This window comes from Anopheles gambiae, chromosome 3 (genome assembly GCF_943734735.2).
Source record: "Anopheles gambiae chromosome 3, idAnoGambNW_F1_1, whole genome shotgun sequence".
NCBI lineage: Eukaryota > Metazoa > Arthropoda > Insecta > Diptera > Culicidae > Anopheles > Anopheles gambiae.
In genome coordinates, this window is record NC_064602.1 from 88,462,143 (window position 1) to 88,476,975 (window position 14,833).

General features: G+C 43.7%; 3 protein-coding genes and 1 long non-coding RNA gene across 9 annotated transcripts in view; 2 read left to right on the plus strand and 2 right to left on the minus strand.

Moving 5' to 3' along the window:
* Positions 1 to 1,843, minus strand: part of LOC1280976 (sarcolemmal membrane-associated protein) — a 32,972-nt gene extending 31,129 nt beyond the window's left edge. For 2 of the 5 annotated variants that reach the window (XM_061662958.1, XM_061662956.1), the window contains exon 1: positions 1,702 to 1,843. The gene's annotated coding sequence lies outside the window, so the exon portion shown is untranslated. Of the gene's footprint in view, positions 1 to 1,359; positions 1,500 to 1,701 lie in introns of those variants that run through there. The other 3 variants (XM_061662955.1, XM_061662954.1, XM_061662957.1) reach the window with 2 other exon arrangements.
* Positions 1,844 to 2,062: 219 nt separating this feature from the next.
* Positions 2,063 to 5,897, plus strand: LOC4577483 (uncharacterized). Of its 2 annotated transcripts, XR_009766601.1 has the most exons (9): positions 2,063 to 2,738; positions 3,124 to 3,180; positions 3,382 to 3,492; positions 3,722 to 3,790; positions 3,997 to 4,076; positions 4,308 to 4,402; positions 4,648 to 4,707; positions 4,912 to 5,042; positions 5,750 to 5,897. It is a non-coding gene; the product is annotated as an uncharacterized LOC4577483 (long non-coding RNA). The 2 variants fall into 2 exon arrangements; XR_009766600.1 differs by having other exon boundaries at positions 2,472 to 2,738; positions 4,912 to 5,897.
* Positions 5,882 to 8,346, minus strand: LOC133394101 (ATPase WRNIP1-like). Its single transcript, XM_061662960.1, has 2 exons — positions 7,146 to 8,346; positions 5,882 to 6,794 (listed from the first exon to the last, which is right to left on the minus strand). Exons 1-2 carry the CDS (start codon positions 8,195 to 8,197, stop codon positions 6,083 to 6,085), a joined length of 1,764 nt encoding a protein of 587 aa, XP_061518944.1. The 5' UTR covers positions 8,198 to 8,346; the 3' UTR covers positions 5,882 to 6,082.
* A 2,885-nt stretch (positions 8,347 to 11,231) lies between these two features.
* LOC5667978 (uncharacterized) lies at positions 11,232 to 12,841 on the plus strand. Its single transcript, XM_001689243.2, has 2 exons — positions 11,232 to 11,477; positions 11,542 to 12,841. The coding sequence occupies exons 1-2, from the start codon at positions 11,271 to 11,273 to the stop codon at positions 12,145 to 12,147; spliced, it is 813 nt and encodes a 270-aa protein (XP_001689295.2). The 5' UTR covers positions 11,232 to 11,270; the 3' UTR covers positions 12,148 to 12,841.
* The last annotated feature ends 1,992 nt before the right edge of the window (positions 12,842 to 14,833 follow it).

Consider the following 14,833-nt stretch of genomic DNA (forward strand, 5'->3'; position numbering starts at 1 on the left):
AATGAACTAACACATGAACTCATAAAAGACTTCATACAGTGTAAAGAGCATAAGCGTTGCTCTGCCTTTCTACTGATATTAACGTGTAAATTCTAAAACGTTTGTTTAAATTGTTGAAAATAGAATAAACTATTTGAAGTTAAGGGACAAATTGCCCTAAAAATCCACATGTGCCTTCTATAACATTTTGTTTACAAAGGGCAAAGGGCATTCAACATTTGTAGCAATATTTCCAATATGTTTTATTCTACCATCCTGTATCAAATTCTAATCGTTTGATGAACTAGAAAACAGAGTATCTTATATGAATTGCGTCACCAAACCAATTGTGTTTTTAAAATCAGCAAAATAAAGCAACAATTTCTTTACTTTAAAGCTTCATTTATCCAGAGCCAAATATTATATAAGATTTGCCTTTTCCTGCGTTTGGTGCCGAATTCGATATAATCAATGTAATTGAACTATTTTACACATGTTGTGCCAACCTCAAACTAGCTTGAAAGAGTTTTGTTAGAAACAGTTGAAATTTTTCACACTGCCTGAACCTTACTTCCCTTCTAACTGCAGAGTGAGTGTAAGTGGCCACCAGCGCACCGCAAAAAAAAGCGTAACCCCAACGATACGGGTAGGAGTGAGGGGATGAAGTGTGAAGTGGGGACAGTTGCATTCGTACTACAGTTGCACACCGAAATGCATCGCCGCGTGCGTGCGTGTATGTGTGTGTGAGTGTGATTTACGTGCCATTTCTGCCAATTCCCGTTTCCTTCCCGTACGACTCCCCCCTCCCCGACCCGCCTCCCCACTCCCTTCTCCGGTGTCTTTCACATTCCCATCCTACACCTGCTGTTACGTCCGTTTCCTTTTTCCGGTTCCGATGTGCGACACAAAACTCCACACACATACATCGCGCGCACGGCACAGACACACACACACACACACACACATGAAGCAACGAAATACTTTTAACCGTCGGGTGGTTGTGGTGGTAGTAGAAGGGACAAAAAAAACACATATTCTTCCTCTCACGGAGAAGACTTCGCCCCACCCTACCACCCCACCCTGTGCGCAAATCCGCTGCACACCTACAACCCTTTTGTTTTGCGGACACGAACGAGGGAGTGTTGTGTATGTGTGCCTGCGTTCTCTACTACACTACTCCTGAACACGGCACACATCGCACACCGACACTCGTTTTACTTGTTTTTTCTGCTTTTGTTTCTAGCACTGCTGCTGCTACTGCTACTCCTTTTCTTGACGCAATTGCACGGACACTTTTTGCTTCCTCGATCCCGCTTTGGTGGCGATAATGGGGAGCTAATTTTTCACACTTGACACAAACACACACAGACACACACATACCCATTCCACGGCGAGAGCGAGAGGCCAGGAGTGAAAGGATTCCGTTTTTTCTTCTTTTTTCTTCTATTTTGCTAGTTACTTTGCTTCGGAGCGGACCTGAGTTCGATGCCGACTTTCTTCGAGCGCCCCTACGCGTTTCGCGTTCACAGCAGTAAAGACACTCCCGAAACCAAAACTCAGCCCCAAATGGTTGCTTTGATGGGAGCAGCACCAGCACCAGCACCAGCAGCAGAATGGGAAGTTTTGTTCTCACACACACGCACACCCTATCCCTCTCCCCACGGCATCCGACGACCACGACAAGTAGCACTTTCGATTCTGGTGCCCCTCGATTTCTATTACCTCGTTCGGTATATGTCGAGGTGGTTGAAAAAACAAATTTGAACTATTCCTCCGCTTCCTTGCGTTCGCGTTCCGCTTTGCACGGTTTGTTCTCGGTTTCGTCTCCGTTGCAGCTGAGCTTACGCAAAAAAAACGGGATCGCGGAACGAGCCAACAGGGCGCTGCGTTTTCCAAAGAACTACGAATGTGTCGGGCGAGAGACTTCAGTGGAAAACAACAAAAAGTAGTTTTGTTCTTCGTTGCAGTCACCCCGTCGTACGGTGGGAGCGACCCCGTGGCCATGGCGCGTGAAATGCGCAGGTTGACAGGTTGGGTGGGAAGAATTATTGGCAGGGAGCGAAACAATGGACAGATAAACGTTAATAGGTGGATAACTTTATGAAACTGATAGTGTATTGTACACAGTAGTAAGATCAGAAAAACAATTTTAAACGTACAAAAGATCCAACGAAATAACGAACTTGCAGTATGGAACGTGACGTTATAAACGCCGCGCACGGTTTTAGTACGGATCAATTTGTGCTAAATGTTATTTTTATGTGTCTATATTTTACATTTCCGTTCGAGGAAATAATTAATAAATATATAATTATTAAACGAATTCTTCAACCATTTTAGTGCTGAAAATAATTAATAAAACAAAAAATGCAAAATTTAGCACTACGCCTGTCAAATGGTCGACATTCACAGATTGGTCGACTTTGAAATGTTCGGCCAGCTTCGGCACCTCCTCGGCTTCCCTGCCTGCCGGATTCATGTATTGTTCATGTCAAATCTTTCCGTAAATGTTCTTTTCTCTTGCGCCCTCGACTGAGAAGGACGTTTTCGTATATTACACCACGGAAGTTGCCAAGTTGTTGTTATAAAAGTTTATCAAAATGATCAATAATCTTACTAAATTAGCTAGAGCAACGTTAAAACCCAAGCGATAGCTAGTTGCGTGTGTATTTGTAATGAAATTTTACTGAAAAATATGAGCTCCAAGCTCCGTCTACCATGTGGTAGTGTGGTTCCCAACACCCGGCTGGCGGCTTGTGGTAAGTTCGAATGTTTTTATAGGTAAATCCTTAAATTAATCGTAGTATTTCGCTTTCTCTGAACTAGTTCAGAATTACCGCGTTGTGATTTTCCCGCAATTAAATTGCTCCTTGAATGGTACCGACATTGTTTGGTCTTGTACTTTGTTGTACATTGTTAGGTTATGTTTGGCTAACTCCATGTGCGTTCCGCGTGTTTTTCAGTTGCTGATGCTATTGAGGAAGCACGATTGAAAACAAGTCGTAACTTTGTCCCGCTATTGCCCGCTCTTTAATTCAAGCATACTGCCTGCATTATTTATTCGACCACATTGCGTCCTTTTTTACATTGCTATTCTTGATAGTGCTCGTACTATAGCCGATGCTGTTTGTTCTTTCATTTTAGTCACATCCGGCGGGTAAAGGCGTCATCTGCGGCATGAATCCAGCGCACTGCCAAAAGGTAAGTTCAATTAACTTAATGAATTCTACGAATAGGATTTATTCCTCGCGTTGATGACACATGACTTAAAAAACCATGATAACCGATGATTATTTCAATCATGCACCACTAACTGAATGCTGTTACTATTCGCTATCTAAAATCATTTTACCAAGAAACGCGTTATTAATTTATTCATTATTCATGATTCTTGATTCACAGGTACATCATGAATCGGCATGGAAATATACAGGCCTCCGTAGGCGATTATTCCAAGGATAAGAGAATGGCGTTCGAGTTTTCTAATACACGAGGCCTTACGTTCGATACTAGGTAAGTAAAATTGAGTTGAATTTTTGAAATGTCTTAATTATAAACCATCGCAAGCGATTAGCGATGATTAATATGAGGATAAAACAGCACAATACCCTTAACTATGGAATGAATTAATGATTCAATATGCACCACACTGAATCTAGTAAAGTTCTAATAAGTCATTTATAACTATCGTTGCCAAATATCTAATATGTATTTTTTTATCTTTATCTTCTTCTCCCGCTAGGAGGGACGCTACCTAAACAGATTAATTTCTGGTATTAACGTTTTTCCAATCGGATTCGATGTCAACCAGGTAAGCTTTACCTTTTAAGCCTTTTAAAATGTACTTAACGAATAGGATTTATTCCTCGCGTTGATGACACATGACTTAAAAAACCATGATAACCGATGATTATTTCAATCATGCACCACTAACTGAAGGCTATCTTAAGCAACTCACTGCAATGCGTTTTTGCCTAGGAACAGGATATTAATTTTATCATTATTCATTATTTCCAGGTACATCACATCGAGCATGGAGATGGGTCAGGCACCACCAGCAGATGATTACAATTCGCTAAGTATAATTGATGAAAAAGGTAAGCAAAATCGAGTAAAAATATTAAAATGTCTAGAAGGACCCATCATCGCCAGCATGATAAAATATTATGAGGATAAAACAGCACAATACCCTTAAACATGGAATGAATAAGTGATTCAATATGCACCACACTGAGTTAAATTATGCTGCGCGCATAGCAGCAGTACTCGCTCGTCGGGTATCTTACGCTCTGCAACATTAACGTTTAAATTTTTATTCTTTTCTACAGAAATCACAACGCGATGCCCTGCGAGAAGTTTTTCGTTGCAACAGCCATTTTTAATAGTTCGAAAAAGGAGGGGAGGGGACAGCTTATTTCCACAGGTAAGAAACATCCTTAATTTTCTATAATTTGTTGTAAATTCAAATCTCCGGAAAGTTTTTTGCGCATTTCACTGTGTTTTTTCATGATGATTGGTTTACCCTATATTGTGGAATGAATTATTTTATGATTCTACTTGTACCATGCACCATACTGAAAGTTCGATGAAACAAGCAGCTATAATGTAGTCCTTCTCTCGTCCGCAAATTTTAATGCTCGGTTGATTTTTTCTTCTCACATTTCATAGCGTTGCTTGGTTTGGCACTGTGTCGACGATCCTTCACTGAACAGCTGTATTAAAATAATGGTAAGAAATAAAAATGATTTTAAGACGACTTACGAGCGTGTTTAACTGTAAATGATGAACAATATTCTTATCTTCCTCCTCTTATTAGATGAATTTTCTTGATTAGGAATGCTTATCTGAAGCTTTTGCTTTTTTAAAAACCCTCAAAACTAAAACAAGTGAATCGAAACAACAATAAGAGATTTTTTCCTTTTCCTTTCGCAGGAGGTCGTCCCGTGATCATCGTCTTCTTACCATCATTAATCGCGGATATTCTGCCCTTCTGCGACTGAGAGGACGCTAACTTTTTATGGAAGAAAATCATCAGCTCTCAATATGGCTTCCGTTTATGAAAGGTATCTAAAAATTCGTATTATTTATCCTAGAAGCATAGAAACCCTAGTGCGAGCGGTCGGCAACCTTGCGGTCTCTTTCGTCCATCGTCCTTTTTAAGGAGTTAAGTTTTCCAATTGAAAATAAATACACTGCCAATGTATTAAAAACATTGAAACAGTTAACGATATTGGTTAAAATGTCGAATCTGACGAGGTTTATATTGTGCAAAAGAGGTAAATTATCACAAACTCCTTGATCAGCAGGCTTCTGTTAAATATTCATACAACAGAAAAGATCAAGAGAGTGGTCTACGGTAGTTCAGTATTTACAAAAGCGAATTACATTCCACTGTTTTTCATCAATAGATGGAAGATAGGAAAATAATGGATCACATTTACTTTTGCTATAATTTATGGTACGATTCTTGTGGATCTTCTCAGTTACTTGTGTAGTAGTGTTTTCACTCTTTGAACCGTATCGGTTGCCGTTCACTGTACTAGGACAGCTGTTCTATGATAACAGTAATGAAAAAAAGTCGTTGATGAATTGTGCTCTTATTGATCCTGAGCTTAAATGACGGATTTCATAGTCGGTTTCTTTCTCCTTGCCGTCTATGAAAAATTGAACCCTGAAACATCTACCATTTTTCCATATTTTACCTTGCGCATGACATTTCTGTAATACTAAGCAAACAATATTTTTTTTTTGTATTTTCTTTTCCATCAAGCGTTCTGACATCATTGAGATATGAGTGGGGACGTCATCAACGCTCTCGATCGACGGCCAGCGTGTGATATGCTTCGGTGATCCTCTTTTATATTGTGATAACTCTCATTGCAGAAATAAAAAAAGCTACGTGTTATAAACAATGAAAACGTGTTTTACTTTTTTGTATTTTGTAAATGGAGCGCCAATACGCAATTGGTTGGATAAGTGTTATCGATCGTGTCCCCCCTTCACAAGGAGGAAATAATACTTTACAGCGAAAATGAGATACCGGCAGAAGAAGAACAACAAGCGTGTGGGGGTGTCTAACACGCCCCTTTCCCAACGGCGTGAACTATTCCGAAAAATAGTTCTCATCTTCCAGCCCCTCCGGCATGTACGTTAGGCCCGACTCGTCCTTGTGCAGCAGATTGTACCCGGCCCCGTACCGGAGGTCTTTCATCAGCTTGGTCGGCGCGTTGCGCAAATGTAGCGGCACGCCCGGCATCGGGCCCTTCCACCCGTCGATCGATGCCCGGCACCGCTTGTACGCTTCGTACACCTCGCGGCTTTTCGGGGCGCGGGCCAGATACACCGCACACTGCGCGATGATGCAGTCCGCTTCCGGCAGCCCGACGGACTGGACGGCGCTCAGCGTTGCGGTCGCTACCTGCAGTGCGTTCGCGTCCGCCAGCCCGATATCTTCGCTCGCCATCCGCACCATGCGCCGGCAGATGTAGCGCGGATCCTCGCCGGACGCAACCATGCGCGTCGCCCAGTACAGGGCGGCGTTGTCGTCCGAGGCGCGGATGGATTTGTGCAGCGCGGATATGATGTCGTAGTGCTGGTCGCCCTTCCGATCGTACAGCAGGTGCGATTTCTTCAGACCCTCGCGCACATCCTCCAGCGTGACGGTGATGAGCGAATCGGTGAACGAGCGGCCGTTGGTGGCGGGCGGCGGCGCGGCAGCACTCGATAAGGCAAGCTGTAGACTGTTCAGCCCGATCCGTGCGTCACCGTCGCAGGTTTCCGCCAGCCATCGGATAGTTTCCTCGTGTACAAGCATCCTACAAGGGGAGGAGGGTAGTATGAAGAATTTGGAAAAAAACGTTATTACAAGCAGGCAATATTGGGGGGACAATATACAAACGTCTTACAAACTCACTTTAAACACAATTGTTCTTTTCTTTTTCTTTTGCCGTAACGATCAATTGGGTTCATTTAAGCAAGCCATGGAATCACATGTTCAATGCTTCGTGGGAAACTGTTCGTATTCGTAATGTATTCGCTAAAGTCCTTAATCACATCCCTGGTTATTTCTTCTTATAATACCTTATTTCAGCAATTCCTTTTTAGATACATCGTTTGAAGGTAACTTTAAACACTTAGCAAGCGTTCTTCAAGAAATTTCAACTAACCTTGGTACGTACGACGTCTTGCTCAGGTCCGGCACGTTGTTGTTCAGGCTTGCCGGCACCATGACCGCTTTGTACTCGGGCAGCGCCCGCTCCATGATGCGCATCATGCTGTCCACCGTATGTTTCTCCAGCACGATCACCCGGCACCGGCTGAGCAGGGCCGAGTTCAGGCTGAACGAGGGATTCTCCGTCGTCGCACCGATCAGCGTGATCGTGCCGGATTCCACGTGCGGCAGAAAGATGTCCTGCTGCTGCTTGTTGAACCGATGGATCTCGTCCATGAACAGGATCGTGCGGCGATTAAACTTCGACTCGTTCTTGGCCACCTTTACCACCTCCTTCACCTCCGCCACGCCCGCCATCGTGGCGGACAGCTTGGCGAACCGCAGCGTGCCCACGTTCCGCTTGCACCGGTTGGCAATTATGTTGGCGAGTGTCGTTTTGCCACAGCCGGGCGGGCCCCACAGGATCATGCTCGGGATCGTATCGTGCTCGAACAGTTTGCGCAGTATCGTGTTCTGCCCGATGATCTGCTCCTGCCCGACGTACTCTTCGATGGTCGAGGGACGGACCCGTTCGGCCAGCGGTACGTTCGATTCTGGGGTCGCATTTGGGCACGACGGTGCCGGTCGAGCGGCTGGCGCTGGATCCATCATTTTGGGCTTTTTGTTTTGGCTGTCGCTTGCTGCCGGTTCCTCCTCATCGTCCGTGTCGAGGCTGGTGATTTCGATCGGTTGCTCCACTTTGGCGCTGGACGTTACGGTAGGTGCCGACGGGGCGCTTTCATTTCGACCGCGCTTTGCCGGTTTTGGGCTGCGCTCAAAGATGCTAAAGTTTCGCTTTGGCCCTTGCGAGGATGTTGGTGTATTGGAGGCTGGCTGTTGTTGCTGCTGTTCATCCGGACTGCCATCGTTTCCGTGAGTCATCGTCAGACACTCGTCTACATGCTGCTCGATGTCGGCGATCGGGAACCACTTGTCGCAGATCGGACAGACCGCTTTGCGTGTGCTGGTCGATGGTTGTGGATCATCAAATTCACTCGAGCTCGCCATCGTGCATCTGAACGGTGCGATCGTAATGGCACAGAATAGGAAAATAGAGCAGTAATGCTACCGCCTGTTGAATGAGAACGGGACTGATTTTGAAAAACTCGCGGGCAAACCGAGACCGACGCTGATTGTCAACTGCGGATGTAAACATTGGGGTAATCAGAGTGACCAGAAATACCGATTTATCTGTATTCCTACCGATTTTTTTTATGCCTATCGATTCACAGATGACCGCCCTAAAACTACCGATTTTCCATTTATCCTTCCGAAAATAACAGACATTTGATTTTTCAGTCGTTTAAGCTTAATTAGCACGTACGATAAAATCGTATCCGATGGAGCACTGCAGCGGCTCTAAGGTCGCGTGGAGGCCCGAGAAAAAGAACTTGCCACCATTGAGAAGAAAATGTGCATCTTAGTCCTTCTTTTAGTCCTTCTTAGGATTTCTAGTACAATTTTCAGATCAACATTTCAGAAAGACCTTCATTTGTGTAACCGCTGATTAGATTTGTTCCATATCCTAGGTAAAGGATGCATATTCTCTTGAAATGGAACTTTCATCTTGCGCATTAGTACCCCCCCCCCCCCTCCATCCCGCTTAACACTTCTTTCGCTTTCACTTCTTTCATTCGAGTTAAGTTTCGAGTTTTAACCTACCGAAAACTACCGATAAATTTTGATGCGCCTACTGAAAACTGCCAAAATAATCTGGCCACACTGGTGGTAATTCGCGTCTGCTTGCGGAATGTCATCCGTGGGTTCCCAAGCAACAATCCCAAGGAGCAATGTATTGTTCCTAAATACCCAGGGGACAAAAGCATGCGCAGATAAGTAATGAGCTGCTATTAAGGGATTCAAGAACAAAGTGATTTACCAATTAGCCGTTAATTAACCAACAACCAAGTTTTAAACAGTTTAAGTTTCTTATATTGAGAGTTTTGTTCAAATTTTATGTCATGTTTTTTTTGCGTTAATTCACCTTCCTAAACCACGATACATTAAAAATCACAAGTGCCACAAATCCACTAAAAGGAATCTTTAAAGACTTCGTTTAGCAGACGGTAAATGACTGATTCAATTAAAAAATATCAAAATAACTGGTGGCAACATCTGTTGCTGGGATAGCCTCATCATAACCATCATAAATGAAGGAAATAAGATTTGAGTAATGGTCGTTGGTGTTGATACCTTTGTATATGACCATTCGACCACGACCATTCTTATAGATTTTTGCTCGAAAAGATAGAAGGGAATATAGGCCATGATTACATAAAAATAGGCGAAACACATTGCAAGAAAAGAACAGCAACATAGTGATGAGTTGCAAAGCGCTATCTATTGAGCGAACTAGTGAAGGTATGGATTTTTCGTTTTTTTTCTGTGGATTTTTGATTTTCTAGTCGGTTTAGCTAAATCTGTGGCGCTTGGACAGTGAAGCTAAGCTGCTTTCTTTGTTTTCAATGGATATTTGATTTTCCAGTCGTTTATGCTTAATCTGTGGCACTTGGATAGGCTGGGTTTCAGTTAAAATATTTGTTTGCCTAATCACCTGATTAGGCTAACAAATATTTTAACTGAAACTTTCACGGCTGTAACGAATTCTCTTTGAAATATTTCATATTTTGAATTGAATCAGAACCAATAGCATTCCGCCATGCTAATTTGTGTACAGGCGGTCCCCGAGATACACGGTATCTCTTATACGCGGATTCGGAGATACGCGGTTTTCAAAATTTGACAGTTCTTGGAGCAAATTGTACTGATTTGACACATCCATTGTGAAATACCAAATAATTTCCGTGTTGATCGAATGTAAAATGCCATTTAAAAAGGTTTAAAACTGTTCAATTCATTAGAAACATATCAAATAATTAATTTGGTGGCTAAAACCACCCCCTACTTGCAAAATTGCACGAAAATTAGTGATATTTTGGCTGGAAATCACGAGATTCGACTTACGCGGAAATTCGAGATACGCGGTATTTTGCGGCCGTTTTCGGTCCCCAATAACCGTGTATCTCGGGGACCGCCTGTATATAACGACTTTGATTCTTCGCAGTTGTAACTTTTAAATAGTTTTGTGACAACTTTTTTGCTTCCGAACACAGAAAGCGTGTGTTTAAATCCTGATTTTTTTACCACAGTTTTGTTGTGGTTTGTTCCGTTGCATTATTCAGTTCCTCAATACAAGAACGTTAAAAGCTGTTAATATATTAAACTAATTTCGATAGCTCTCATAAAAGATAAAATTATATAAATATTTCACCCATCCTGATAATGCTAAGTGATCGTAGTAAAATTATTATGTTTTCTAACGATAATTCCTCAATAAGATTTTTTTTGCGACCAGTCTAAAAAAAAAGTAAATAACTCCGATTTTACAACTCAACTCCTGAATACTTTCGTTCAAATTTCAAGAAACAGAATTTTCAAATAGAATAAAATAAGTAGCATTCCTAAAATTCCTCACTAAAAGATACGTGACATGGGGAGTCATCGCATTCCTGCTGCCTTTCGACAACTTCATAATTGAACCAAAAGATTGATAGTGCACAGTACAACAAAGGCTACCCCATTTCCCGTTTAGCAAAGCGTACACGTGGGATGGGATATCGTGTTGTCGTAGGTTGTCATTCGCTTCTTGTTTCATACCGAACCATGCAACATGGAAACTCACAGGGGGGAACTACTACAACTATCTACTCATCACCTAACTTAGGAGGGGGGAATTCAACACGACTCGTTCTTTGTCCCAGTCTGAGACTCCCCCTTTTAGTTCGATGCGCTTTCTACTGCCTGCAAAAAAAGGCCTGAGACCCACCTACCGCAGCTAACGGGCAATCGGGCACGTTGCAAAAAAAGGCGCTGAAAAGTAGTGCAAGGGGAATGTCAAGTTTATCATTTCGCGATGGTGCTACCCCGCCAAAAAAATTCGGAACACAGCACAGCAGTGCCAACCAAACGCCAGGTCGGATGCTTATCGATCCAACAGTTTAAACAGCGGCGGTCACGGTAGGCCAGCATTCCCGGACCGGCACCGCAGGCGGCACCAAACGTACGCTGACCGTGCAGTGCAATGGACGCGTTTCCGATCACGAGCGAAGATCCGGATGTGCGCCAACAGTTTGCGGAAAACATCTTCCAAATATTGCGCCCACTGTCTGCGCTCGAGATGCCACGTGGCAACCGGCCAACCGATGGCGATTCGTCCGAGTGTAGTGCCCTGTCCGATCCGTTCTCCGATCTGGATGAATCGTACATACTGTTGGATCAGCGCAAGAAGGTATGCATTGGACAGCTAGGTACAGCGTATTTCCCCCCCGGTTACACGTGTTTGTTTTGCGTAGAAACCCGGCGTGGATGAGACGGATGAGCTGCTGCTAATGAATCAATTTACACCCGAGTTCCGGTGCGCTTACGATGAGCTGATGGCGACGGGCGAGAACCGGCACCGGAAGCAGGCGAAGGAAACGGCACCCGAACCGGCGGGCACGTCGAGCGGTTCCGGTTGTGCCGCCTGTCCGGTGGATCTGCAAGCGGCCACCGATTTCAGCCCCAAGTTCCGGTCGTTTATCGACGAGATGCTGCGCAAGTGTGACCTGCAGCACCATCAGGAGGAGAAGAAACGGCGCGAACAGCAGCAGGCGCTGCAGCAGCGTAAGAAGGGGCGCGTGCGGGCGATCGTGTCGGAGGAATCGTTCTGCGGGCTGGAGACGGACTCGATGTCGGGGATGTGGCGTATGCTGGACGCAATGTCGGAGAATGAGCGCGAGCTCTTCCCGACGTCCGGCCCCCACTACGATCTGTACTACGATCGGCGGTTCGATTGGATGACGCGGGACGAGATACCGTGGGAGCAGATTGAAACGTCCAAGAAGAAGTGCGAACAGTGGCTAAAGATACCGGGTCAGATGGAGCAGACCGATGGTGCGAAAGCGAAACAGAACCAATAGTATAGGAAGTACAGCTGAGGTTTTCGAAACGTTTTGTACTTGGTAGTGTGTTTTTTTAAAAATAAATTGCGTGTTTTTCAAAAATCTAGCCCTTGATGTTTACAGGTTTTAAAAGGTTTTATGTATGCAGTAATGTTACACGCATAGGGTGTAGTTCGAGCCAAAACGGAAGCAAAGCAGACGTCTACTTCCTGTCGTAAGAACCACACCACAAGATCGTCGTAGCACTCTCCCATGGTTCTGCACAGCAAAACGTCGCAGAATACATTTTATGCTGAGATTGCATAAAATGTGTCATACCCCATGGGTCAGCGATCACCAGCATCTACCCGAAGATATCATCAGTGTTAACAACCGAAGGAGCATCAGTGCGGTAGGCTTAGGCCCAAGTCAGTTAGGACTAGGGAGTTCATTAAAAGAAATTATTAAATAAGAACTCATTATTTTTTCAATTCATTAAAATGAAGTGAAATATGACACCAAAACGTAAAATAGTGTTTCACTAAAGTTTAGTTTAAATCCAGAATATAACAATTGATGGAAATTCAACTAGAGATATAAATGAAAACACAAGCTTATAGTAATATAAATAGTAGAATAGTAAAATATGATCATTGCTAGGAAGATAAACTTAAAGGAAACAAATACACGAACAGAACAGAATGCGAACAGAATTGGTAACTAAGAGGTAAAAGTGTTCCAAAAAGGAGATCGAGTGTAATGTAACGTGAAATTATTAGTTATTTAATAATACAATCACAAAATGATAATGCATGCGTGAACCATTATTCTTGCGAACTGAGCTCCATACAGCTCTCATCTGTGATTAATTTTTTGAATGACTGAGTAAAACAAGAGTTTTCCCTAATGTGATCCTCAAAGGAAAAAGCAGTTCACCTCAAAGAACCTGTCGCGACGGACGAAGCTGGGACTACATAGCAGTTATATAGTACCGGTACTCACATACGCCTCTGAGACATGGGCACTGTCCAAATCTGACGAAACCCTCTTAGCCGCGTTCGAGAGGAAGATGCTCAGAAGGATACTTGGCCCCGTATGTGTGGAAGGACAATTGAGCAGCCGGTATAATGACGAGCTATACGAGATTACGGCGACCTCACTGTCGTGCAGCGTATCAAGCTCGCCAGGCTCCGGTGGGCTGGCCATGTTGTACGCATGGAAACGGACGACCCAGCGCGTAAAGTCTTTCTAGGCCGTGCACAAGGACAGAGAAGGCGTGGTAGGCCCAAATTGAGGTGGCAAGATGACGTGGAGGCGTCCGCCATTAAGGCCGGGATAACGGACTGGCAGACGAAGACGCGAGACCGTGAGCGGTTTCGGACACTCCTGAGGCAGGCCAAGACCGCAAAGCGGTTGTAGCGCCGGATAAGTAAGTAAGTAAGATCCTCAAAGGATAAAACTTTTTTTTACATTCATCTTAACGCTTTGCTAAAGATTTTTGAGGATTCATTAATGATGAATATTATGAATAACAGGGCATAAATCAGCCAATGTTCCAGCACGAAGAAGAAATCCAAGAAATCCAGCACGGATTAGTCCGAAGAAGTAGAGTATTATGCCAATGCCAATGAATACAGAGCCAACGTATTGGAAGCTGATGAACAGCTGATCAAACCTGATTTCATTGGGTATGACACATTTACTGTTCTAATGTGTTCCGCGCTGTTAAGCCACTGGAGAAGAGTGTTAGGGCATTATTTAGTGTGCAGCTATCGCCAAGGAAGTGACTTGAAGATACGTAGATTGACAAATTTGACACTTTTTGAAGAGAATTGTCCTGATGGGGCAAATTATTATTGAACAATTGTGTTTTTTATATAACTTTTAACACAATTGAACAATTAATTCGGATGTAATACTCTACATAACATGGTAACAATGCAAATGTAGTAAGCAAAACCCTTAAAATTCAGACAAACATGCCAAATTTCCGTGATTTTTTACCTGAAAAGTGTAATATCAGTATTTTGAACAGTATTTTATATAATCTTGATATAATTTTTCTATGAATTTGTAAGAACTTTGTCTAAGCTCTTCCCTGCGTATTTCCCAACGTGCATGGAAACGCGTAGCAGAAGCTTCTCACGATGCTAGCAAAACGTTTGGCTCGCTGTAAGTTGGTATAAGACCGGTACCAGGAAACCCCCTGAAGGGTTAATAAAGCACAAACCTCTTCCGAGTAACTTGCTGCAGTACAGCAGCTCAGAGCATCATCGCACGGGGCAAGCGAACCACTCGAACTCCACCGAATGTCCACCGGTAGTAAAACGGTACCACCGAGCATGTTGTGTTTGCTCGAGTGCAATCTTCGCAAGTACCTTCAATAACACTCAAATAAATCTCACCATTACTCAAAACGCTCGGCACAAACACATGCACCTGCTGCTGTATCAGGTTACATACCAGTTTAAACATCCTGTCCGGTGCACTGTTTGCATACTTTCTCGATTATTGTAGGTGCCCGCGGCGTTAGTTTTGGGCCCGGCTGCTGCTGTGCTGATTGATAGCCTCGAGATGTGCGTGTTTTTTTTTGCCCTTTAGTCGGGTTCGATGCCGGGGCTGTAGTAGTCAGGATTACAAATAATTGCGAACTCATAATGCGTCGACTGAATGCATACACGATACACGTCAGTTCCGGTACGGGTGTACATGCGCTCAAATTGAA

Bases quoted from the DNA above. Each gene is read 5' to 3' on its own strand.
- LOC133394101 (XM_061662960.1), bottom strand. From the start codon at position 8,197: ATGGCGAGCTCGAGTGAATTTGATGATCCACAACCATCGACCAGCACA. The intron at 6,795-7,145 runs GTTAGTTGAAAT...CTCCCCTTGTAG, and splicing joins AAGACGTCGTACGTACCAAG to GATGCTTGTACACGAGGAAA.
- LOC5667978 (XM_001689243.2), top strand. From the start codon at position 11,271: ATGGACGCGTTTCCGATCACGAGCGAAGATCCGGATGTGCGCCAACAG. The intron at 11,478-11,541 runs GTATGCATTGGA...TGTTTTGCGTAG, and splicing joins TGTTGGATCAGCGCAAGAAG to AAACCCGGCGTGGATGAGAC.